The sequence below is a fragment of the Miscanthus floridulus genome, chromosome 19 (assembly GCF_019320115.1).
Source record: "Miscanthus floridulus cultivar M001 chromosome 19, ASM1932011v1, whole genome shotgun sequence".
Taxonomy (NCBI): domain Eukaryota; kingdom Viridiplantae; phylum Streptophyta; class Magnoliopsida; order Poales; family Poaceae; genus Miscanthus; species Miscanthus floridulus.
The window spans coordinates 104131253-104157114 of record NC_089598.1 but is presented as its reverse complement, the minus strand read 5'-3'; the positions used below and the strand labels follow the sequence as shown (position 1 = coordinate 104157114).

The 25862-nt window shown below is 46.8% G+C and overlaps 3 protein-coding genes and 1 pseudogene across 3 annotated transcripts; all 4 read right to left on the bottom strand.

Moving 5' to 3' along the window:
• Window positions 1–1321: 1321 nt before the first annotated feature.
• On the bottom strand, window positions 1322–3337 carry LOC136526837 (pentatricopeptide repeat-containing protein At4g14820-like; annotated as a pseudogene).
• A 182-nt stretch (window positions 3338–3519) lies between these two features.
• On the bottom strand, window positions 3520–9996 carry LOC136526833 (subtilisin-like protease SBT2.6). Its single transcript, XM_066519413.1, has 11 exons — window positions 9667–9996; window positions 8577–8785; window positions 8171–8315; window positions 7677–8071; window positions 7357–7452; window positions 7119–7191; window positions 6396–6681; window positions 5523–5848; window positions 4775–5042; window positions 4269–4550; window positions 3520–4152 (listed from the first exon to the last, which is right to left on the bottom strand). The coding sequence occupies exons 2-11, from the start codon at window positions 8756–8758 to the stop codon at window positions 3740–3742; spliced, it is 2466 nt and encodes an 821-aa protein (XP_066375510.1). The 5' UTR covers window positions 8759–8785; window positions 9667–9996; the 3' UTR covers window positions 3520–3739.
• Window positions 9997–14773: 4777 nt separating this feature from the next.
• LOC136526834 (putative clathrin assembly protein At5g57200) lies at window positions 14774–19660 on the bottom strand. Its single transcript, XM_066519414.1, has 14 exons — window positions 18455–19660; window positions 18259–18356; window positions 18025–18163; window positions 17799–17923; window positions 17617–17709; window positions 17457–17507; window positions 17306–17371; window positions 17153–17218; window positions 16972–17052; window positions 16765–16845; window positions 16477–16656; window positions 16302–16377; window positions 16067–16194; window positions 14774–15952 (listed from the first exon to the last, which is right to left on the bottom strand). Exons 1-14 carry the CDS (start codon window positions 18633–18635, stop codon window positions 15614–15616), a joined length of 1704 nt encoding a protein of 567 aa, XP_066375511.1. The 5' UTR covers window positions 18636–19660; the 3' UTR covers window positions 14774–15613.
• A 2-nt stretch (window positions 19661–19662) lies between these two features.
• On the bottom strand, window positions 19663–25285 carry LOC136526832 (probable aminodeoxychorismate synthase, chloroplastic). Its single transcript, XM_066519412.1, has 13 exons — window positions 24948–25285; window positions 24692–24823; window positions 24546–24613; window positions 24334–24398; window positions 24162–24228; window positions 23767–24048; window positions 23582–23689; window positions 23114–23353; window positions 22782–22861; window positions 22591–22684; window positions 21990–22072; window positions 21049–21699; window positions 19663–20528 (listed from the first exon to the last, which is right to left on the bottom strand). Exons 1-13 carry the CDS (start codon window positions 25171–25173, stop codon window positions 19997–19999), a joined length of 2628 nt encoding a protein of 875 aa, XP_066375509.1. The 5' UTR covers window positions 25174–25285; the 3' UTR covers window positions 19663–19996.
• Window positions 25286–25862: the final 577 nt, after the last annotated feature.

Below are 25862 nucleotides of genomic sequence, written 5' to 3'. Positions count from 1 at the left end.
ACTGTTGGCTGATTTGTTGTGAGAGAAAAATATTGTTCGTAAAAGTACGGCTTATAAGCCAAGTGAACAGGGTAAAAGTGCCACCAGTTCTTTACCCAGCACCATTTCAAAAAAAATTTTCTTGCTTGGCCCAATGCTAAACATTCTCTGGCTTTGGACGCCAAATCTTTTTGACTTTGGGGTTACTACCACGTCTGGTTTAACATCTCAGTCGACAGATTGGGCACAAAAGATTAAACAAAAACGAATCCTAGGACTTTTGAGGCAAGTGATGGTGATGCAGTGTTTTGACTCTTTTTCATTGTTATATGGCCTTATGGGAGAAGGATTTGCATCACCCAAGGTCCTAAAGACAGGAACTCGTAGCAATTCTTATTTCTTAATTTGTCTGCAGCGAAAAATGAGGCCATGTATATAACAAGTATTTACGGATAAAGTCCACATATATACAAAAAATAATACTGAACTCGTATCAATTCTTGGTTTGTCAGCCAGGAAAATGAGGCCATGTATGTAACCAGTATTTGCAGATAAAGTCCACATATGTACAAAACAATACTGAGTTGCTTGTCCTTAAACCATGAGGCTATAACAGTAACATCAACATGTCAACGCACGCATGGGCATCGCTAAGAAATCCAAACAACAGTACAAATCTGGATGATACTTTCAAAACAGTTTTGCGTGGGCACATTGCTTTGACACCTCGCTGATAGAGCCATTTCTACAAGCTTTCGACGACCGCAAATATCTTATTCACAGAGAACAGAATGCAAGAATCATCCAATTTTACTCTTTTTTTGTAGACCAATTTTACCTTTTCATATATGGAACTAGAAATCAACAACGCTAACTGACAGGCATAGCATACAGAGCGCACCCCCCCCCCCCCCCCCCCCCCCTCTTTCTTGCACATTCATATCACTGTTTTAAGTGCAACAAATCGCCTATTTATCTGGGAGCGATTTGCATCAACGATGCCATAAACGCAGTAACTGACAGGCATACCAATTCTTAATTTGTGTGCTCGAAATTTGGGTACATGTAACTAGCTTTCACATAAGAAGTCCATATACAACAACTACCAAATTGCAGGTCCGTCCAACATTAGGCCCCGTTCGCTGGGAGGAATTTGGAGGAATCTGGATGAATCCGGAGGAATTTATGAGAGGAAATAAGCCGTGAACAGTAAAAATCAGTCGTGCACAGTGCTGTTTGTAACACAAGCATCAGTTAGATCACCAAGGGCTGACCAACAGTATGATATACTGTATATAGTTACCATAAATGAAATCTTTTCTTCGAAGTGTTCACATGGCAAATAAGCTGACAGCTAACTGAATGGAAAAACTTCACCAAGATGCTAGGACAAAATACTTGCAAAACAGTGCGCCGATATCCTATAATATATTATCTTCTATGAAACCTGAGACATCTATTTTACTGGCCAAACTGTTTTTACTGTAACTTTTTTTTGCAAAAGAATCAAGGCATGTGACTCAGTTCTCTTGCCAGGTACAAAATATAAACACGTATGAATACACGCGGACGACGTTGTAGTAAGGTGAGCAAATTCATTGTAACGTGGCAGTGTGCATCTCGTAGTAGTGCAGTTGGAAAAGTTCCCGGTGATGTGTACAAGAAGACAAGCTTTTCTGCGTCTTATTCACCACTGACTTCAACGGAAGACACGGCAGCAGCAGTCCTTGAAGTCCCTTTCCTCACTCCCATGTCCAGTCCTAACATCTACGACACGTTTCCAATCCTCATCTGCAGCATACAAGTTTGACGCCAGTACGTAATTCCCTTCATGGTCAGGCTCCATGCCGATCACATGATCCATCACCCTCCTTGCTAAGCTGGCATTCCCATGGTCCCGACAAGCGCCGGCCAAGACACGCCATATTACAGGGTCGGGCGTAACAGGCATGGCCAGGACGAACTCAAATGCCTCGTCCAACGACCCAGCTTTGCACAGCAGGTCCACCATGCTACCATAGTGCTCCATCCATGGCGTGATATGGATACTCTACAATCATGGACTTGAACAGTCGGTGCCCCTCGCTCACCAGCCTTGAGTGGCCACAGGCATTGATCACGCTCAAGAAGATAACCTCATCAGGAAGGAACCCTTCTCTGAGCATCTGCGTGAACCGGACAAGGGCAGACACCCCATGCCCATTCATGGCCAGTGCTTGTATCATGGCCGTCCATGAAACCACCGTCTTCATAGCACCCATCGAGTCAAATATCTCACACGACCTCTTCACCCTCCCCATCTTGCCATGCATGTGTATGAGCGCATTGGCGACACGGATATTCTGCAAGAACCCACTCTCAACTGCACACTGCTCCACCCAGTCTACTAAACCCGACGTGCAGTCCAGTTTTGTGCATGCCGAGATGACGGCAAGCAGGGTGACCTCATCGATATTGACACGAGCAATCCTCATCTCCTCGAACACTTCCAACGCCTCGGCTGGGCGCCCATTCTCGCAGCAAGCATTGATCATGGAGGTCCAAGAGACAGCACTCCTCTGGACAACCCCCATGCCGGCGAACACCATCCTCGCATCCCTTAGCCTGCCGCACTTGCCGTACATGTTCACCAGCGCATTGAGCACGGGCAGGTCAAGAACGGCGACGTTCCTGATCGCGTACCCGTGGAGCTCCCTCGCGAGCACCGAGCTACTCAGCTGCGCGCATGCGGACAGGAGGCTCGTGACGGAGACGTTGTTCGGCCGGCACCCCGCGTCGTCGCGCGCCATGGCGGACGCAGCGGCCAGCGCATCGCGCGGGTGGCCAGAGCGCGCGTAGCCCGATACCAGGGCGTTCCATAGCGGGACGTCCCGGCGCGGTGTTTCTTCGAACAGCTGGCGCGCGGCGGCGATGCGGCCGGAGACAGCGTAGGTCTTGAGCAAGGCGGAGCAGAGGTGGAGGCAGGAGGGGAGGACGCCCAGCTTCAGCGCGTGCGCGTGTAGGTGGGCGGCGGAGGCGGTGGAGAGCGCGTGGAGGATGGCACCGCCGGTGCGCAACACGGTGGCGCTCATGGGTCATGGCGGCGTCGCGGCGCAGCGGATTTAGGGCTGCGTGCGACCCGACGCGAACGGAACGGTTCACCATCATTTTTCTGGGACCCAAAAGGCTGCGGGCCCAAGGAGTTCGCGATGGGCTCAAATTCGAGAACGTGGGCTACAGACGAAGCCTCGCTAATTATTGGGTCCAGAGTTGAAGGCCGTTTAACGGGCCCCGTTAGTAGTTTCAACTGGGCTTGCTGACATTCTGTCTTTGTTCATTGTTTACATCATTCGCATCCTCCTCACATCCCAAAATTTGTGCCATCTTGAAAAGAAATTTCACACATTTTATTTTCGTTGCTTAGATTCGGGGAATTTTGAAGTTAAGGTTCCAGCTTAATGTAGGGGAAAAAAACTCTGAACGGAGCACCCAGAAAAAAGCCAGATGAGATTCAAATTTCCATGCACTAGAACTAGAACAAGGCTGGACTACAATACAAGAGGTCCTCTGGTCATCATGTCACATAGGCTTAAACACCCAAATATATATTTTACAACCTGGAGGGCACGCATAACACGTACAGCATTGTGCTAACTCTTATTCTCTACAAGCTATGAAAAAATTACAGCATTCCTCTGCATCTCAAGACCTCGGATTTCAGAGGCAGAACTCGCTCATTCCTATTCTCTACTCTCTAGCGCCTGTCACAGTCGTCTTCTATCTACTTGAATCCCATAGCTACCACTGGGATTCTAACGAGGTGACCGCGGTCACCTTTCATCGCGATCTCACCGAAACTGTAGGTGCCAGTGACAGACCTCGCTGTCAGGGTCACAGTTATCTCTCTTGATGCTCCAGGGAGCACGGTCACCGCCGGAGGTGTCACCTCCAGGGCAACCTCTGGTGGCATTCTTGTCATGATGGTGTAGGTCTCAGTTTCGTCAGACACACTTGTGACGGTCCGCTTCACTGTCACCGTGCCTCGAAGCTGAGAGATGGCGATTGAGGGGATGTTGAGGTCAAAAGGGCGTAGTCCCTTGGAGTTGGAGTTGCAAGCTGAACCGGCTATGTTTGATACTTCGCTCTGATTGACGTCAGGGATCGAGCACAAAAACGTGATGTAGTCTTCATGGGCTGCCAGCATGAATAAAGCAAAAAATTAGCCGACGGATGTTATCAACCAGACACTGCCATTTCAATAACTTCGACCAGCTTATCTCACTGAAAAAATTGACAGTAATTGAACTTACTTGCATCTAGAACAAGGCCAGGATCAAGGGCAGCTTTTGGGTTAACAGCGCCACTACCACAATCAAATGGTGTGGCCCGTGAAAGTGTCATCATTTCTGATGCAGTGTACTGCTGCGCTCTAAGAGGATGGCTCCCTTTGTCCATTGTATTGGCCGTTGTCATCAGGGCAGATTTTATTGCTGAGGGGCTCCACTTTGGGTTCTTCTGTTTTATCAGTGCTGCAATGCCAGCAATATGCGGTGCAGCCATGCTAGTTCCAGAAACCATTGCAAATCCTTCACCTGAGAAATATTACAACAACAACAACAACAACAAAGCATTTAAGTCCCAAACAAGTAAATGCACAAACAATTTTGAGTTGGTTCACCGTTCAAGCACAGAAAATATCCTCACTTAATCACTAATCCACAAGAAATGCACAAGGACGGCAAAAGCGCAAGACTAAAATACTGATGATAATCATGGGTGCTTCCTTGAGGAAAAGAGATCTACATAAAAAGCTTACCAACATAATTTGATTCATCTGTTCCATTAGGCGCCCATGCAGCCCATATAAGATTGCCAGGAGCAAGTATGTCTGGTTTAAGAACATCAGCATCTTGAAAGCTAAAATCTTTAACATCAGGTCCTCGAGAAGAGAACAGCGCAACCTGGGGAGCTGAATTGTATAGTGTTGGTGCCAAACCATCTGCAATACCTGCTGTTGCTTTAAAGGCTGTAGCCCTTCCAGCCCAATCTCTTATGGTGGAAGAATTGTAGTAGTCTATAAGATCCTACAGAACCAAAGTTAATGTCATCTCAGTAAAACAGCAGCAAAGCCACAGGGGCCACCAACAAAGAAGATATGAAAGGTAAGAGGTATTAGTAATAGTAATAATAATATGAAAAGGAGATCGATAGACTACTTCATGGTTTCACTTTTGACATGAGGACTGTCTAATTATAATAGAAAATTTCATACAAGGATCAAACATGACATGCATAGGTACTTTACCTTTCTGCTCTGTCATCCTATAAGGCTATAATAGCAGTAGCAGCAGCCATATAGAATTCACGCCACTATTCTAGTAGTTGCACCTCTTTGCATATTGTTTTTCCAGCCCTATTCATGCCATTTCGAGAACTAAATTGCATATTTATTGATCTATTAATGAATATACAGTCTCATTTTCCATACTTTTATGTATGATGTTGTCTACACGTGGCAATCATATATGCAAATATGCAATAAGGCTCTGCTAGAAGTATAATACCTCTGTTTTGCTGACATCTGTGATGAGAATTCCAGGGATGCTGACTGGTACAGGGTCAAATTTTGTTCCTGGGTAACTATTCTCCACAGCAACAACAAAGCCAGCTGCTCCGAGACTCCTGGCCGTCTGAGACACTTTCTTTATTGAAGCTGTCCCAGAAATGTAATTGAACGAATAGCCACACAAAAGAATCTTCCCCTGAACTTTCCTCTTATTCAATAGTTCTGGCCTCTGACAGTCTAATGCACTGTACTTGGTTGCAGATGAACCCAGTAGAGCATCAGCTGCAGAAATCAGGCTGAATGACATATTCCCATGTGTTGCAGCTGTATTGTATGAGAAAATTGTCAAATAACCACAGGCAGGAACATAGGTGTTATTGATAGAATACCAGGACCATTCAAATTTCTCATATGACCTTTAAAGTACTATCGGATGACAGTTAAATACTAAAAAAGATTCTAGTTTTACTCGCAAAAAAAAAGGATTCTAGTAAAGTGTCTGAATGGAACTAGATAGAAGAAAAATATAAAATGGTTGTCCAAGCTAAGCATCACCACGTTGAAATAAAAGTTAGGATGCAGTAACATGAAGTTTATCCACATATTCACTCAATACAACAGAATCTTCTAGTTCAGTTTCAGTACATACTGTCATGTCAATTTTCACCTCTGTTTGGTATGCCCTATTGTGCCAAAAACAATTGGTTAACCTGTTGGGGTGAAATAATAGAACTAGGGGCTCTATATAGAAGTTTGCTGTATTTCATTAGTTCATTTTGCACAATTCTACAATCCACTTCAATATGCTGCACACAGTACTGACAAATAATTCATCATGATTTTGTTGATATGTATGTAGAAAAGGACTTACGTGATACTCCAATCCCAGAAATAAGTTTTCCATTTCCTAGTGTTAAATGATTCTTGTATCTGCGGTCATCAACTCCAGCAGCAACAGTGGTTATCCATGGGCTGAAAGACACCAGTGTTTTTGGAAATGGTCCACCATTTCCTGCAGCTTGGGCAACAAATACCCCAGCTTTCACAGCAGAAAGAAGTGCAGCGTCAAAAGGGTTCAAAAAAGTAGTCCGTGTAGCTGTTGGTGGGCTATTGGGTCCAACAGAAAGGTTGAGAATGTCAACACCATCCTGAACAGCCTACAAATAGACATTCATGCATTATATTCCCACACATTGGATGCTTCAAAAAAACTAACTAAAAAATGAAGTTACATTCAACTTCATGCTTGTTCCAAGTGCAACGATTATTATACCCAAATCTAGTGGAAATAAAAGATACTAATTCCCACCACTGTTTAGAAGAAAGGAAGGTTCAGGACTCTAGTCGTAAATTGGAAGCTACATAAACAACAAATTTGATTTTCTTGTTTAAACAACCATGACTTTTATGTTATTTTTTTACCAATAAACTTTCAACAGATATTGTCAAGTGCTTTTAGGCAATGTTATTGTAGAAAGGTAGCCAACAGCACTCAGCAAATGCATGTACAACACATGCATCTCTAATGGTTATGTTATAAATTCTCTTTTTAATATATCATAGAATCTGAAGGTAAATCATTCACGTATCATACCTGATCAATAGCTGCCACAACATCAGCTACGTAACCACCAAAAAGCCTGTAAAGAACCTTGTAGACAGCTACCCTAACAAGCACAAACTACAGAATTAAGACATTGGCAAGTAAGCAAAAGCAAAGTGACTTTCTCAAACTCACAAAGTATCATGATATCGATTGTACATGGGTGTGTCTATAACATTCCCCAAAAATGCATGTCCCTTCAGAAAATGCTAAAGAAATCATAGCTTACCTAGCACGTGGGGCCATACCACTTGCTTTGCCAAATTCATGACCATGCATTCGTACCGGAATCCCATTGTTTCCAGCAGCAATTGCAGCTGTGTGGCTGTTAAAGGAAAAGACCATAAATGCATCAGATAAGTCTTGTCATTTTCCCAGAAAACAAAAAAAACAAGCAGAATAATTTTGCAGGCCAGGCATCATGATATCAACAGGACAGCTTTGGAAGTTGCAAGCAAAATAATTTTGAACTTTCACATTTGGTTATCCTAGTGACCAATCAGAGCAACAAATATAAAAGAAAAATAAAAGAATCGTCAGGATCATGACCTTCCATGACCATCACCATCTAATGGAGATGCAAATTCAACATCGGGATTGAACGCGCCAGCAGCCATTGCAGCTTTTGCAAAATGCTGGGCTCCAACTATCTTTCCATTACAGAAACTTCTTTGTGTTACTGGATCCATTTCACATTTCCCTTTATAACGAGGGACAGGTCCATATAGATCAGTCTTGTGCGCAGCGAAGCTCGGATGTTCAGGGTAAATTCCAGAATCCACGAAACCGATCACAATATCTTCACCAGCTCTATCAAGTCCACCTCCTGTTGGCCATACCCCAGTTGGCAATCCAAGAAACTGAGGCGTGTGTGTAGTCAATTTCTGTACCTTCATGTCCCTCTCAACATGCTTAACTCCTGGAGCTTTCCTCAAGAACTCAGCCTGGCACAGCAAAACAACAATGTTCAAACAGAACAACCACCAAGAACTGAAACGGGGAAAAGGACAAGTGCCTCTAAGCAAAATCAGGACGCCAAATACCTGCAGCGACGACATGTGAACTGCGAAGCCATTGATGAGATGATGGTAGCTATAAAGCTTCTCGTACGTTCCTTCTGCTAAAAGCGAGTCTAGGAGCTTGTCATGGTGCCCTCGGAGGTGGAGGGCGTACGATGTGACAGCTTCACTGCAAATCAATAAACTTGGAATGAAGATAAAACTATGGCGTTGGCAACATACTAAGCACAAGCAGAGTGCAATACAAAAATATAATCAGGAATTTTCAAGTTTGACATCGAGGATCCTGTAGGAAAAATAACAGCAGGCGAGTTCAAACAGCAACAAACCTTATATGAAATTCAACAACAACAACAATCAGTCCTGCATTCATTCAGACCTGAGAGCCATGGCAAAGAAAAGAAAATTATCTGCAAGAGTAGCTAGTTACCTGGTAACATCCATTTCCTCGTCCAAATCCACAGCAGTTGCTGGAAATCCTTCAACGCCACCTTGGTAGCTCACGACCGGATCCCCTTCCATGGTCACGATGTACACATCATGTGTTCCAAGGACCGCTCGTTGCACTTGCACAAAGATAAGCAGCAAACAGGCAAGCCTGATCCTCCTCATCTTTCACCAATGTCAGCACCGCAGAACCTTCCAAACATAGAGAGCGAGAAAGCATGAGGTCACGCACGTATTCAGCACAGACAAAAACATCTGTCTGCAGCCAGTCAAAAACTTTGTGATGCCCAGCGGCCCAGGCCAGCAGCGTTGGGGCCAGTTTGGATGCCAAAATTTTTGGCAAAACGCTACTGTAGTGTTTTCGTTGTTATTTGGCAATTAGTGTCCAATTATAATCTAATTAGGCTTAAAAGATTCGTCTCGTGGATTTCGTCTAAATTGTGTAATTAGTTTTATTTTTTATTTATATTTAATGCTTCATGCATGCGTCCAAAGATTCGATGTGATGGAGAATCTTGAAAAATTTAGTGTTTTGGGTGCAACTAAACAGGGCCGGTCCAAGGGTAGAAGTACAGCGGCGACTAGGCGGCAACACTGACTGCAGCGCGCGGTGCTGCCTTCAGTAAATCACACTGTCATGTCAAGGTGCGGCACCACTGGTCCAGCCAGTACGTGCCCGCGGTGCCAGAGCATGCCCACCTCCCGGGGCTCCCTATGGAGATGGGGAGCGCATTTATGGAACCTCTTAAATCAGGGTGGCCAGTGGTAATAAATGTGCGCAGATTAAGTGACGCGAGTAGTGATCGATTGAGAACGGCTACCGCCTTGGATGCATTGCATACGCACACGTTTCCCACCCGTCATGAGAAGAGATTGATCTTTAGATGATGATGAGGTAGTAAAATGCTACGTACCACTTTTAATAGTTGGGGAATAAAGAGAGAGAAGCATTTCCATTGAGTTGTTTCCAAAGGGCAAGAACAAAATGGAATCTTTCTATTTTTTCTCTTGTCTCCGACAAGGAAATACTTAAAGAACTCTTGCGGTAAGCAATGCAACCGAGGATCACTCACTTGCGGCAGCAGAGGTGGCAAGTCCCTCCGCTTCCGGCGGGATCTCCACTCCACCTCAGTGGACACCGAGGGAGGAGCGGCGGCGGCGGCGGCTCCCCGGCGGACGGATCAGTGGGCCTCGACCGCGCCACCCACTGGCGGCATGCCCGGGCGCTGCGCGGCGCAGACGAAACAAAGGGACTGCCCCGCTCCGGGGCGTTGGGGTTAGGGTTTGAGGAGGCGGCGGAGTGGAGTGGCCGCGGGCAGTGAGGACTGAGGCGGGAAGTGGAAGGGAAGGGAGGCAAAGCTGCGTGCTTGCACTGGTGCGTCGCCTTTTGGCTGCCTCCCTTGTCTTTAATGGAGGGAGAGGCAAGCCAAGCATCTCAAATCCTTTTTTTTTCCTTCTATTCTTGCTTTTGGCTCCCGCTCTTGCCACGTAGGTAGGCTGGCCCGCGGGGCCCACGGCGTCAGTGGGACAGGCGTGGTGCGTACGGAGGAATTTTTTGATATCGTTATAAATCGACGGCGACGCGTCCTCCGGCCTCCGGGCATGGGGGCATGGGCAGTTGGGCACGCGGAGGTTCGGGATGCGTGCACCGGGCCTTGGTGGATTGGCTAGGATTGGTCCCACCTGTCAGTGGCATTCGGCCCCATGGACCCGGTCTTCTTCGGTAGCAGCTGCCGGCTCGGGGTGGTCTCTCTCGTCGCCCGTGTGCGCGCCTGACTGACCAGGCCCAGGCAGGCGGCAGTCTCCCCTGCGGAGTGCTGTAGGCCCGGCCCTCCACCCTGGCGCGAACGAAGACATCGTCGTGGGCCCCGGGCGCCAGTGGGTGTAACGCCCTTGGTCCGCGTCCATGAGACGGAACGGGACGGACGAGGGACCGGCGCCTCGGTGCTACTGCTGGCGGCGCCGAGGCAGCACTAGCCGCTGGGGCCCACCTGGCTGTCTGGCTCGGGACAAGTGTCGTGTCGGTCGGCGCGGGATGGGCCCTCTTTGCAACAGCAGCTCCGCTTCCGCCGGGCCGCGCCGCCGACGAGTCTCCAGCTCACCCTGCACTTGTCACGATGGAGAGTTTTTTTTAGTTGAATTGATGAGAACGTAAAAAAATAAAACCGCTACCTAAATTATAAGACTAAGTTTACGTTTGGGTAGCGTAATAGGTAAATGGTTCAACACCTATTTTTTATCTTCTCCAATAACAAGACTCAAAAGAGACCTCTTTCTATAAATGGGTCTCCAGAAGAGAGGATACTTAAATTTAGGTTATATCTCTTCTAACACTTAAAATAGATTTTCCATAGAAATACTCTGTTGGAGGCTATATATAATTAGTTAGAGATCAATTTTAGGTTTGGATTTTGGATGGGTGTCCGGTGACGGCATGGGGGTGCACGTGAGCAGGATGCCCTGCCTGCCTGCCGTGATCAGCAGCTCAGGTCACGAGGGATGCGGGAGGGAGGGAGATTGAGAGAGACGTTGCGTGTGTCAGGTCATGTTGGTTTTTGATCTGAGCTGAGCTGATCAGCCAGCCGGACCGATATACCGGGGCAATTCGAACATCCAAACGGGTGGATCGGCGCCGGCGGCCGGCAACCGCGCACAAATGCATGCTGCTCAGTCTGGCCGGCTGGTGTGGTCGAGGCTTCTCCGGCGGTGGTGTGTCTGATTGGCGACCAGCAGTAGTGCTGCTCTGCATTGTGCATTCATGCGTACCGGTACCGCCTGCGCCTGCGGCTTTGGTTGTTGCACAGTGCACGCGATTTTCGAACTAAGACGCTGTTGCGAGTCTGAATGAAACGGCAAAAAGGACACCTCCTACGCTCTGGGTCCTAAACCTGGCCCGGCAAGAGCGATGAGCCCATGGACGGCCCAGCCAGCTACACACAACGGAACCTGAACCTTCGCCGCCCATATTGACTTGTCTTCTTTTCTGATTGGATCCTTCAGATTTTTTCCACAGTGATGCATGTTGTTTGTGTCAGAGACCCAGGATCACACCATGATATACTACCCCCTTGGCCCCTTGCCACACCAAAATACATTGGCTTGCCACGTGGTGTATATGCGTCTATGCCATGACGGTCGGATTTCTGATGGGGGTGGTTCTTGTTTCAACTACATTGTACATCCATTTCAACCGACATTCTCAGACCAACTTGCATATCCATTTTAATCACCGAGAGTCTTTCAGTTTCAGTCTATGTCTCTGTGAGTTAAATACAGGCGAAAAAAAAGGAATGTGTTAGCATCAGAGAAGGGAAGGATTTGGCAGGAAGATGGGAAGCAGGGGAAACACGCCAGATGACGGAAGAAGGAAGCTTAGTATTGAGTTTTTCGTTCTGATATGTTCCTTTCGGTCTCTCTCTCTGTTCCTATGTATACAGGCCCTTGGCCCTCAGCATGAATCACACAGGCGCAGCTATGTCTAGCCTATGATTCACGTCTACTCATGTCCACCGAACCGCACGTTGGCGCGTCGGACGCGGCTGCCTTTCCTTGGTTCAGGTTCGGTCTGGTCCATCGAGCCCGTGACGCGTTCAGGTGCTCCTTTGTCCTCCTGGTTGGTGGGTGACTCAGGTTCAACTTCCTTGGTGAAGCTGACATCCCCTCCCTGACGAAGACCTACTTGTCCCCAAGCAGGAGCGCGAGGAAACCTTTGTCGGAGAGCTTCAGTGTCTTCCCAGGTGGCTAGTGATCGTGGCAGATTGGACCATTGCACGAGCACCTGTGGTACGACGTCGTGGTCGGTTGTGTGGATGCGCCTCCGGAGAACCTTCAGTGGTATCTGCAACCCGTCGAGAGTGTGGGGAAGATCAGCCACCGAATGAGATGTAGGTACCGCCGTCTTGAGCTGGGACACATGGAAAACGGGATGAATAGCTGAATTCTCCGGAAGCTTGAGCTTGTACGCGACGGCGCCCACACGTCCGATGACCTGAAATGGGCCAAAGAATTTGAAAGCTAGCTTTTGATTAGCGCGCGCAGCTAAAGAGGTTTGAACATATGGCTGCAACTTGAGGTACACCCAGTCGTCCACTGTAAATTGGCGTTCGGAGCGAGATTTGTCAGCTCGTGTCTTCATGCGCTGCTGAGCCCAGACGAGGTGCTGCTGAATGAGTGTGTTCATCATGGATTTTTCCTTGATCAATCATCTAGAGGAACCGAGGAAACAGAATTGTCTTCAGAGATCCCAAAGTGTTGAGGGTGATGACCATAGAGAACAAAGAACGGTGAATAGTTCAGTGAAGAATGCCATGTGGTGTTGTACCAATACTCAGCCAAAAAAATCCAATCGAGCCACTTAGCTGGACAGGAACTGACAAAGCAATGCAAGAAGGTTTCCATGCATTGATTCACACGCTCCGTTTGCCCGTCGGTTTGAGGATGGTAAGCTGAAGACATCCGAAGAGTGATGCCGGCCAAACGGAAAAGCTCTTGCCATAGCTAACTGGTGAAAACCTTGTCTCGGTGCGAAACGATCGACAATGGCAGACCATGGAGGTGGTACACATTGGTGATAAATGTCTTGGCCACTATAGAAGCAGTAAATGGATGAGCCATTGGGATGAAGTGTGCATACTTGGCCATACTGGGAACCGGTAAAGGCTGGAGTAGACCGGGGTATTTGGCGCGATCGGGCTTGGCTTGCTGACAAGTAGGACATGCAGCCACAAACTGGTGAATGGATGATTTCAGACCTGCCCAGGCAAAGAGATGCTTGATTCCACTGGTGAAGAATGGAAAGCTGTGATAATCTTGTGTTGGAGAATCACATCAAGTCCAACCCAAATACGTCCCTTGTACCGAAGCAGCCCTTGGTGCATAGAGAAGTTTTGTTCAGAGTTGGCAGAGACAGCTAGCTTAGTCATCAGTTCTTGAGCCCGAGCATCAGATGCATAACTCTGGATGATGGCGTCGAGCGAGGAAGGCACTGGGCTGAAATGGCAGACAGCTCCTCGGGGTGGCCTATGCAAGAAAGTGCATCTGCAACCCGATTGTCAGTACCCGGCTCATAGACTATTTTGTATTGCAATCCCAACAATTTTGTGAAAACCTTCTGTTGCCATGCAGTGTGAAGGCGCTGATCACTCAAATGGATGAGGCTCTTGTGATCGGTGAAAATGACAAACTCATCGAGCTGCAAATATGAACGCCACTGATCAACAGCAATGATGATAGCCATGTACTCTTTCTCGTAGGCTGACAACCCTTGATTCTTGAGTCCGAGAGCTCGACTCAGGAAAGCGAGTGGATGGCCCTCCTGAAGAAGCACGACACCGACCCCATAGTGAGAAGCATCAGTCTCAATACAGAATTGCCGCTTGAAATCAGGAAGGGCCAGCACTAGAGCAGAGCTCAAGCATTTCTTCAGAGTTTGGAATGTTGTTCCATGTTTAGTAGACCAAACAAACAACGAGTGCTTCTTCAACAATGCTGTGAGCGGCTTTGAGATGACTGCATAATGTCGAACGAAATGGCGGTAGAAATCGGCAAAACCGAGAAAGCTACGAAGTTCCTTTACTGTAGTCGGCATTGGCCAGGAAACCACTGCCTCAATCTTAGCCGGGTCTGTAGCCACACCTTTAGCACTGATGACATGACCCAAATAAGAGATCTCAGTTTGCGTAAACTTGCACTTTGATAGTTTGATGTGCCACTGATCTTGTGCTAGCAAGGAAAAAACCAGACGCAGATGGTCGAGATGCTCCTCAAAAGACTTGCTGTAAATAAGTATATCATCAAAGAAGACAATAGCACACCGGCGGAGGCAAGGTTTTAGAGTATTGTTCATGGCTCCTTGGAAAGTGCACCAGAAAGGCCAAAGGCGACGACCTTGAATTCATAATGGCCCACATGAGTGGAGAACGCCGTTTTGTGCTCTTCACCATCCCTTAATCGTATCTGGTGATAGCCTGACAGCGGCGGACTCAATCACGGACCGGTTCCAGTACTTGTTGAGCTTGCCGATGCGAAGACGGAGGTCGTCGACGATGCCTTCGTGTTCCTGGCGCCATGAGGTGAGATCTAAAGCGGTCTTCTCAATGGAGCTGAGGCGTGCGTCCTGGCGAAGTTAAGAGTCAATGATCCTCTGCTCGACCGCCGCGTCGGCATCTCGGAAGCACTTGTCCAGGACTTCATCCGCTTCGCTGAATCGCCGCTCGAGGAGATCCGTCTGCTCAGCGATTTGCTTCTGGGTGACGGCTTGTGCGGTGGCGAGTTTTTGGAACTCCGCCAACAGGAGCTGGATATCCGGATTCATGGCGCCCGGACGTTTTGCGGAACGAGTATAGTGGAAATGGATCGGAGGCTTTGGTGGTGGTGGCGGTGGTGATGGATCCAGGTCACGTGTTCTCGACTCGATTCGCGGATCCGGGGACTTACAGGAAATCAATCGCGCTACAGCAGCTAGCGGCGGCGGGACGAAATCTACCAACCACGGCAAATTGCGAATCAGAGTAGAGAAAGGGAACGCGAAGGAGAATCGGAAGGCTCTGGATACCAATTGTTAGCATCAAAGAAGGGAAGGATTTGGTAGGAAGAAGGAAAGCGGGGAAACACGCCAGATGATGGAAGGAGGAAGCTTAGTATTGAGTTTTTCGTTCTGATATGTTCCTTTCGGTCTCTCTCTGTTCCTATGTATACAGGCCCTTGGCCCTCGCCGTGAATCACACGGGCGCAGCTGTGTCTAGCCTATGATTCACGCCCACTTATGTCCACCGAACTGCACGCTGGCGTGTCGGACGCGGCTACCTTTCCTTGGTTCAGGTTCGGTCTGGTCCATCGAGCCCGTGACGCGTTGAGGTGCTCCTTTGTCCTCCTGGTTGGTGGGTGACTCAGTTCGACTTCCTTGGTGATGCTGACAGAATGCAGTTCATATATGTAGCTCTAATCAGCATACAGTCCATCTCCATCTGCTGTGAGGAGACGCCGTCGTCCACGCAACCTGAACTGGATCAATTCAAATCGTCAGATCAAGCTGCCGCCGGTTCCATGCAGAGGAGCACCCTGGGATGACAGTGCAACAGAGTAGGCGTCGCCGAAAGGGTTGAACTGAGACGCAGCAGCGGCGCCATACTGAGGCTGAAACTGTAACTGCTGCGGCATCCCAAACATGGCTTGCTGCTGCCGCGCCATCACCGACATCTGCACACCGGTCGGCAGCGCGACGCCGTTGGACATGGCGAACGGATCTTCGTTCTGCCGTGAGGCGTGCCCGTTTCCATAGGCGGCATCCATGGTTGTCTGCTGCCTCCTTTCGGCGTCCTCGTACAAGCTATCCAGCAACAGCCTGTCGAATCCCCCAGCCTACAAGATTACAAGAGCCAACGATGTGAATGGGGCGAACGGAGGCAGTGGATGCTTAGACAATGGGATGCTGGCAAGAAAGAAGAGAGGGGATGCTGCTGCAATGTTCTTTACCAGCTTGCTCTCTGCCACCTGGGTGCTGCTGCTGCTGCTGGGCTGTGCTGTGGCCAGAGCTAGCTCCCAGCCTGACGATCCTGTTATTGTCTCACCGAAGCCGATCGCAGACGTGTTGTTGGAACCACCTGCACATCGGAGATGAACACAATGTTGCGTGAATTTGATGTCATGTTATTGGCTGTTGAATTCATAAGACAGCAATCAGGAGCCGAAACTGGTGCTTGAAGCTTGCCTGGTGGTACTATGGCAAGAACCAGTGCGTTGCTCTCTTCAAGTGCAGCGGCAGCAGGGTTTACTTCATGCAGGCCCTGATCATCACCGACCCAACGGATATGGCCACCATTATTGTTGTTATTTTCCAAATAAATAGGTGCTGAACTGAAGTATTACGAGCTAACAAGAGTTACCAGTAAATCAGCAGTTGTTGGAGTTTCAGGCTCATCGTCGCTGTCATCATCTGCAAACTGAGCAGGTTCTTCATGCTCAGGAGGAACTTCCTCTGCAACAGTTTCTTCAGACGCCTCGAACATCAGTTCAGGGGTTTGTTCTTCCTGGTAACGAATTACGAAATCTAGCTGCCGGTACTCCTGTTGAGTAGAGGAGTTTTAGAGTTTGACGGCAGAGAACAGGATGACTGAATATGCATTTAGTTTAGATTAGGTGAATGACACAAAGGAAAATAAAATGGAACTCACTATGGTCTCATTTGGAACAGATGCAGTTCTAGGGGCTTCTCTGATGTACTCCTCCATTGTTCCAAGAAATGATGGTGGTGGCTGAAGGTCATTCAGAAAAACGAAGTGTTTGGCATCAGAGTTTAGAGCTTCCTACTGTTATAAGAACTGTGTAATAGATGAAGGTGGATGAAGAAGATAGGGGAGTCTGTTTGGTGGTGCAAGGACCTCTCTCAGAGTTGGAAACTGGAAGTGTCTGGCTAGTTCCAGACCTCTGCAGACCTCGTAGAAGTCAGAAAGAGACTTTGCCTGTTATGTTATTTTTATTTAGTTCACATAGATAGCTGTAAAATTCCACAGAATGAAACTCCTACTATCTAGTCATGCTGCAGTTAGACTTTATACACACCAGATTTCCTGTCCTTCTATAGATGTCCAGAGCTTTGATAGCATCAAGTTTTGTCATATCAAAGAACTGCAAAAACATCAGAATCCAAAACCGTCACAGAACCAAGATGTACACTGCCATCTCATAGGAGAGGAAGGAAGTTCATCAAAGTACCAAATCCACAAGGTTAATGATTCCGTCATTGAGTGCACAGTAGATCTTGAAGCTTTCTTTCAGCGCCTGAGCAGTTCATCTCTCGTCGTCATCTCGACCAGTGATGCTAGCAAAACAATGCTAATCAGCACTAAGGTTAAACTATACATACCAGAGCCAAGGCATACTGTATGAGGTAGTTTCCAAAAGCTGCCCCTTCAGGCTGCAAGAAACACCAATGCAGCAAATTTGCAAGATTAGCCTGGTTAGTACTTGACACAGGAGGAGAGGAGAACAAAGGAAATTTCCACATGAGCTGTATGCTCTTCTACCTGACAGCCGACAAGCCGGAAGAGCAGCTGCTGCAGTGCAGGAAGCTGCTCCAAGAGATCGTCCTGGCCTAAGGTCCTTGTTCTGCTCTGCCCCTGAAAGTTAAGCAGATGGCGGTAAGAAAGAAGAAGAAACTGTGTCACTGAAACTCTGAAACCAGTTGCAATTGCACAAAGTCACAAACCTTGGGGTTTCCCTCTGCAGGTCTCAGTCGCTCGGACTCGATGTCGTATCTCACAACTCTGAAGCACTCGAGCCGCTCCTCGAGATACAGCGCGTAGGTGCGCACCCACGCTGAGCAGTCCCATGCTGCAAGAGACAGTGCAGACGAGGGTCAGGGTCAGGTCAAGAAGCAAAGCAGTTCACGAGCAGAAACGCATGCAGGTTGCAGTGGAGATGTTTTATGTAACCTTGTGGGCTGGAGTCGTCCTTGAAGTTAGACATCCGCAGGGCGTGGCCGTTGCGCCGGTAGCCGAGCAGCTCCTCCCTGAACGCCGCGTCTCCTTCACGCAGCGTCCTGTGGATCACGATCAGCGTCTTCAGAGCGACCTGCCCAGTTTTTTTTTTCATAATTATATTTTGCCATTTTCCTTGTGCATAAGATCGATCGGGGAAGAAGCAATGGCTGGCAATGGCGGACGTACCACCCAGTTACGCGTCTTGGAGAGGCGCTTGGCGAGCGCGTGGACGCAGTAGGAGACGTCGGTGAGCGGGCGGGAGGAGGACGTGGCGGCGAAGATCGCTGCAGCGACAGCCGACCAGGCGACCAGTTAGTTAAATTTTCACTGGAGAGGTCGATCGCAGGAGAGGAGAAGAGAGGGAGGAGACAAGTAGTCTCACCGGCGACGTGGCGCTCCTTGGGCGGCTGCTCGACGTGGGTGGTGGCCTTGGCCACGGCGACGTCGAGGTCCTTTCGCTCGCGGCCGCCGCCGCTGTTCACCTTGGCGATCCCCACGGTGGCGGAGTCCTTGATGGCGCCGCACGCCTTCCGCCACCGCTTCTGCACCGACACCGTGCCCATCGCCGGCGGCGGCGTCTACGGGGGCGGCCGCCGTTTGCCTGGCCTCGCTCGCTTCTCTCAACTACGAACTCAGAAATGGCACACGAAGTCGTGGCTCGCGCGTGGCCGATTCTCCTTTTTTTAATTCCAACTACGAACTCGGAAATGGCGCGACGTGAGCGGCTGTTCCATCAACCACGCACCCGATTCCGAATCAATCAGATACCGTCAACCACGCACCCGAATCAACCAGACCAAAACGACGGGGTCCTGCCGGCCGGCGACCGGCCGCGGCTGGAAAACGCCATCTTTTTGACGTGTTCTTCACTGGTTGCCACCGCTGCTTAGCAAGCCCCAAATGGGGTTCAGTTGCTTGCTATGCTCAGGCCATCTGCTCACTCTAATAAGCCAACCGAGTGCTGCCTCTGGACATGAAAACATTTTCTTGGTTCACTATCAATAAATCCAAGAAGACATGCAAAACTAATAAACAAAATAAATGCACGTCTCTGGACATGAAACATTTTTTTGGTTCACTAGCAATAAATCCAAGACATGCAAAACTAAACAAAAGAAATGCATCTCAGGACTCATGAAGGTCACTGTCAGAAGCAACAACAACGGCAGATTGAGCCACAGCTCGGAATCCTGAACAGAGATACCCGTCGGTACAATGGAGTTTGAGAAGCTGGAAAACTCCACTCAGGCCTTGTTTGATGCGCGTGTATTCATCTCAATCCACATATGTTGAAGTAGATTAGAGTGAAATTAAACTAAGTTCTATTCTAATCCACTCCAACACACATGCATCCAAACAAAGGCTCAGGAAATGGCCGATGAAACGTGAAATTCACCCCCAACAAGGAATATTTCACGAATAGTTAATTGGTACAACACAACAATATCAATTTCTTTCACTTCTGCCACACACACTGACTGTTGTTTTTTGTAGAGTTACAGAATGCAACTCCCCAGAAAGGAGAAATGCATTAACCAAAAACCATGTGTGCATTCTTCGCGGGGGGGGGGGGGGGGGGGGGGGGGGGGGGGGGGCTGTGGATGATTGATTTGAGGTATACATAAGCTGGTATGGTTTCCTTTTGTAGATTTATTAGTCTATAGTTGACACCATGTCACCAAACTGTATATGCCACCATGAATCCGACTGATTTCAACATCCTCTTCGCATCTCTTTTATTTCCTTTTGGCAAAGGGATTGGAATGTTCATGCCATTGCAAAGAAGATATGCCTCACCCCACTGCCAATGTTCATTAGTATGCACCAACTGCTGAGATCAAATTTCTCATATACATGGTGTTTGCTGAAGTCCCTTGTAGTGCCTTATGTGTTTCAATAAACAATGACCCTTTGCCTATCTGATCTAGCTTATGGTTGTATGCATCGAATCCGATCGATCCGAGCTGTAAATTGTTTCAATGAAATCCTCAACCACCTTTGTTGGTGCTTTTGCTTTAAGCAACATTTCGTTGTATTCTGCTTCTGGGTTTGACAGTGCTACGATCGCCCCACCTGCCCCTACTGAGGCTTCTCCATCATGCAGGATAACTGTTCTAATCACAATGTTCAGATCGAATGTGTGGTTATATGAAAAGAACCCAATCGATCCTGAGTACACACCTCTTGGACTAGTTTCAAGTGAATCAAGGATCTCCATTGATCTAACTTTCGGGGCCCCAGTCATTGAACCACCTGGAAAGGCTTCTTTCACACAATCAACAGGGCTTAGATTTGACTTCTTTGTTCCACGGACGGTACTCACCATGGTGTGGACAGTTTTATATGATTCTACGTCCATGAGACGAGGGACATGCACACTCCCTGGTTCGCAAACCTTGCCAAGATCATTTCTTAAGAGGTCAACAATCATCAAGTTCTCAGCCTGATCTTTTTCACTGGTGAAGTTGAGCACATGCAAAATGGAAAATATAGCAGTAGCATATGAGCACTGTGAAACAGGATTAGCATTTAGAAATCTAGATAACAATGAAACTGAACTACCAGGAAAGGAAGACATCGATAAGAACATAGTTGTGACTGTAGAAACCTCCAATGACAAACAACAAAAAACTAGATTACTTATGCTTACAGTAAATGTTATACATGTAATTTTTTATCATAGATCTGTCAACTGAAAACTGAATTAGCTTCAACAGTCATATTGCTTCAACAGACTACTGAACCAAGCTTAACATGAATGTCAACATAAATTTTTTGATTTCTTAACACACTTATCCAGTTATTTTTACCAACTTCTTCCACAAGACCATTTGTGAAGAAACTTAATTCAAAATACTAAGAATAGCAAATAAAATAAATCAGGGAAAGCGACGAAACAGCATCCCAAGCTCAATATTTCCTGAATAAAGAGTAGTAGAGCCAAGATATAACTAGAAAAGAATATGGTGTACTTGCCTGTATTTTAACTGCAAACGTACGCATTCATCTTCCTCTGGTGTTCTGCCACGTGCTATAGTACCTTTGATTGGTTTTGCTTCTAGAACTCCACCTCGGTCCAGTCGTAGAAACCTTTCTGGAGAAGAGCAACATATGCTCAAGTTTTCTGAGGAAAAGTTAAGCCAGGCTGCATAAGGCGCTGGATTTTGTTTTCTCAGTTTAAGGTAGAGTTGGAGCGCATTTATATAGTCTACTCTTCTCTTCATCTGAGTAGTTAAGCACAACTCATAGCTTTCTCCATCCCTGATATAATCCAAGCAACTCTGAACATCTCTAATATACTGATCCTTTGATTTGTCTACAACAAAACTCTGCTTATGCACACCGGATGATCTAGCATATGCCTTCCCATTGATTGGTGATCCTGGGGGCATACCACCCAACCTGAGAAGCTTCTTCTCCATCTCCACTAACCATGAAGTATGTGTTGAATTTTTGCATATCCCATCTCCATTACTAGAATAAAATTCATCATGCAGTGACAAAATATACACATCGCCATTACTGTGATCAACCACCACAGTGTTATCAGCAAAGACGAAGCATGCATCAGGAGTACTTGATTTGGCCTTGTTATATGACGCATCACACTCCACTTTAAGACCATACCTGGTATCCAATGAAAACTAAAGTTCAAAAGGATCTTAAAGAAATCCAAAAGAAATAGATAATACAAAGAGAATTAAATGAAGTACAGAAGGCTCCATTATCCACACAAGACAATTACGGAAATGGGGAAGTCAAAGATTGAAAACAATTGTTTGTAGCATGGAAGATCTATTTGTAGCAGGAAACTAATCAAGTGCAGGCAAAATCGATGCATATATCTAATCTACTGCCACAAGTGTATAATATATAAGTTAAAAAAAGTGTCAATTCCTGACAAGCAATCAACATACCCTAGATATCCAACGAAGCCACCATGGAATTCAAAGGGCAGTCCTTCGTAATCCTTTTCATTGTATTGAATGGACTCGATCTCCTGCAAAGTGTGAAACAGTGAGAATCAAAACTCAGACAAATGCATGGCACAATCTACTGCATATTGCACTTTACTCATAAACCTAAGGTATGGATGATCATGTTAACATGCATAATACAAATATTATGTCAGCAACCACCAATACTTCATGCTGAGATACCTCAGACCAGCAGATTTGTTTTTGACATGGCTAAAACCAGTCAAAAACCCTGGCTTGCTACCAATTGACTACATAACATAGTAACAAAATTATTTTGTGCCTCACTGCTGCAGGAGCTGAGAAAGTTCCTATAGTGGTAGGTAATCTATGCTAAAATCACCCCATTTAATTATTTAATTGTAACAGCTGGGCTCCTTGTACCTATTAATGAACACAAAGTCATTTCTGCTTGAGTAAATTATTCAGACTATGAGACTACAACACAAAGATAGTGGGAAATGGCACCGAGGTTATGACCACACAAAATTAATAAGATTAAAATAGGTATCACAAGCATTAATAATCTTTAAACATATACCTTGTTAAGGAACTCCAAGAAGCCCTCTTTGATGAAGTTTTTGGCAGTATAACCATAAGCATCTTGGGTAATAAGCGTTCCTCCACAATTGGCTCTGGAGAAGAATTTGTGAAATGCAGAATAACATGAAGGTCTCTACCACATGCTGGCAGACATAATGCTTAATGCACTAAAGCATGATTCCTTCTTACCTTTGACCAGATAGGTGGAATGTCATTTGCTTCCACAGGGACCCACCTTTGCCACCCATAAATGAAAAACGTGCCCTATTCTGCAAGCAGAAATCGATCACAACAAAGACAGAAAAGATCATGTAACACACAAAAGTGAATACATTATCTCCATGAGGAAAGAAAAGAAGTCGCAATCCAAACAAGTTTCAGCAAATTTCCAGCTTTATCACTCAAAATGAGACAGTGATTGCAGCTCAATTCATGTAGATCAAGAGTTGAAGAGAAAATAATATCCTCTCTTTTTTTTTATTCGATTTTGGTGTTTAGTTAAGAGTAAGCTGACTGCATACCTGGTCAACTGATGAGCTATCCAACCAAAACGTGTCTTCACCGCTTTGATGGCCAAAAAGCACCACAAATATGTCTTCAGAGCCAACTGTGGGACACAGGAAATTTTCAATCTTCTTCCATCGTAATCGTAAACACTTTTTCCCAATGCCTCTCTTTCCAAGTACAGGCTCCGAAAGTTCCATTGTTTCAGTACGCAACAAGTCCTTAGGGATAGAATCACGATGGCTTGCAGAATTGACCTGCAGAACAGGAGTCTCTGCTAAAATGACGTGTAAAGGTAACACCCTGTTCGCTTGGCTTATAAGCTGTGCTTTTTTAGCCAACGAACAGTATTTTTCTCTCACAACAAATCAGCCAACAGTACTTTCAGCCATGGCTTATCAGCCAAGCGAACAGTGCGACTAGTGTGTCAACTACTTCATCATACACAATACTTGAGATTTTTCCAGTTTACCAATACTGTGAACCTTTCTTTCCTGAAGCCATGATGAGCACAATCCAAAATCTCCTGTTATCTTCTTAAAGTTTCGGAAAATCTGTCTTCCGTGATGAGTAGCAATGCTCTCTGGATGAAACTGGGTTAAGGGCAATCATGTGTAAGAACAGCTTACTACAACATAGAGAAATCACCGCACAGGATAAACTAGGATACCTGCACTCCATAATGAGGCCTGCTAGAGTGCCTGATGCCCATGATAACTCTGCTATCATCTGACTCACTAGCATGTCCTGTATTGGATAGTTCCGCACCATTGTTACTGTACTCTAGAGGGTTTGTCATAAAGTTGTTGTCCAATGATCCCAAGAAGGTACTAACATTGCTTCGATCACTTTCAAGGTAAGAAAGCAAATTTGGAGAAGCAGTCCACGCAATTGATGTAAGATCATCAGGCAGAGAACCAGATTCTATTACAAGTGAATGATACCTCACTACCTGAAAACAGCAAAAGCAAGTTCAAAGCATTTAGCAGTTCATATGGAAAGTGAAGACTGAAATGAAACACAAATGGCAAGGGATGGGACTAGCAATACAAGCGGTACACTAACCTTGAAGCCAGAGTTTGTACCTGATGGAACACAATTAAAGAGGTAGCATCCATCATGCTCAATCTCACTGATACAACAAAGAGGAGTGTTAAATCATGCATAAACTGTAAGAATAGCAAGAATTCAGCAGCAGTGCTCAGCAAATTTTATTAACATGAATTCAAGGCCTTGCCTGAGTCGCCCGTGTATAGCTTCTGGAGCATGAACAATCTTAGCACCATGTACAAATCCCAGGGCCTGCAATGGTCAAAGACATGTAGACAACATCAACAACAACAACGGCATTTCAGTAGTTACAGCCACGTGATCCATGCAAATTCCTTTGTGATCCAAAATAAACTCACAAGGATAACACTGAAAAACAAAGTTGGGTTTGAATATCACCTGGTGGCCAAGGCAGACACCCAAGATGGGTACATCTCCACACTCCAAAAGTATGCGCAGACATACACCTGAAAACAAAAACACGCATCAGATAAGCAAGTTGAAGTAGAACAGGGCAAAGCTGAAGACGAAGTTTGCCCACACACCTATGTCGGCGGGGCAAGCCGGAGATCCAGGGCCAGGCGAGATGACGATGTTGTCGAAGGCCCGGTCCTTGTACACCCGGTTGAAGACGTCCCTCCACGTCCACTCGTCGTTGCGCACGACCACGGGCGGCACTGCGGAGGTGTCACGAGCTTCCGTCAGTTCCACCGCCCGCCCGAGAAGGCGCAATGAGCACGCCGCCGCCGTTCACCGACGCAGCGGCAGGCGCGAAGAAGGGTGAGATGCTTTCATACTCACCGCCGTTGACGACTGACAGCTCCTGGAAGATGTTGTAGGTGTAGCTGTCGTAGTTGTCGATCAGCAGCGTCCTTACCGGCGGCTCCGGCGTGTCCTCCCCCTTGGCCCGCCGCGCCGCGAGATGGCGAGGGGGCGAGACCCGACGCGCCGCGGCGGAGGCGGACACCGGGGTTGGAAGGTGGGACAACCTCGCCGCCGGCGGGGCGGGGAGGCGGAGTGCGGCCATCGCGGCGGGCCTGGCGGCGCGCGCGGAGGATCCGGGTGGGTGGGAGAAAGAAAAGGAAAGGCGCCTCTTTTTTCTGGGGCCGTGGTTCGTCTGGACTGGAGAGTACGGTGAGCGCGCTTCGTTTTTTTAATGGTCAATCGGAGTGCGCTTTTCTGCCGACGTCTTCCCCTATCTCGGCTGGTGTGCCCACTGCCGTCGCCGTCTCCAACTCCACCACCACCACCAACTGCGCGCACCGGTGCCCACACCGCCGCCACGAGGACGGTCAGGATGGGTCGCAGTCGCTACTCCCAACTCCGCGTAGGAAAACAGTACTATTTGATTTGATGAGGTAGAACTAATTCCTACTTGATTAAAAATTAGTTTAAATTAGAAAAGTCTAGAAATTTGCTAAATGAACTTCCTATTTTGATATTTCGGCAAAAAAAATATATTCTTCCAAGGTTAGTAGTTCAAGACTTAGACAAAAAATTGGCCCACCTAGTAGTCCATATGTTTAGAGGTGTACTAGAGCTAATTTTAGTTAATTTTTACTAGCTAGCAATTATTAGCTCTTGTATCAAACATAATAAAAAGATTAGACTTTTTAAAAAGATGATAAAAGAACACCCAAAAATAATAAAAAGAATGCCAAATTTTTGCAGACGTTGAATCAAAAATTATCTTTTTGAGACGGGCAACAATTAAAA

Excerpts from the sequence above, each read along its gene's own strand:
- LOC136526833 (XM_066519413.1), bottom strand. The coding sequence starts at position 8,758 with ATGAGGAGGATCAGGCTTGCCTGTTTGCTGCTTATCTTTGTGCAAGTG. Across the intron at positions 5,849-6,395 it reads TTCTGGGATTGGAGTATCAC|CTGCAACACATGGGAATATG; the intron begins GTAAGTCCTTTT and ends CATACAATACAG. Across the intron at positions 5,043-5,522 it reads CAGATGTCAGCAAAACAGAG|GATCTTATAGACTACTACAA; the intron begins GTATTATACTTC and ends TTGGTTCTGTAG.
- LOC136526834 (XM_066519414.1), bottom strand. The coding sequence starts at position 18,635 with ATGGGCACGGTGTCGGTGCAGAAGCGGTGGCGGAAGGCGTGCGGCGCC. Across the intron at positions 17,508-17,616 it reads TCCGGCTTGTCGGCTGTCAG|CCTGAAGGGGCAGCTTTTGG; the intron begins GTAGAAGAGCAT and ends TGTTTCTTGCAG. Across the intron at positions 15,953-16,066 it reads AGGTGGCAGAGAGCAAGCTG|GCTGGGGGATTCGACAGGCT; the intron begins GTAAAGAACATT and ends GTAATCTTGTAG.
- LOC136526832 (XM_066519412.1), bottom strand. The coding sequence starts at position 25,173 with ATGGCCGCACTCCGCCTCCCCGCCCCGCCGGCGGCGAGGTTGTCCCAC. Across the intron at positions 24,229-24,333 it reads GCTATACACGGGCGACTCAG|TGAGATTGAGCATGATGGAT; the intron begins GCAAGGCCTTGA and ends TTGTTGTATCAG. Across the intron at positions 22,073-22,590 it reads TCTTGGAGTTCCTTAACAAG|GAGATCGAGTCCATTCAATA; the intron begins GTATATGTTTAA and ends CACACTTTGCAG.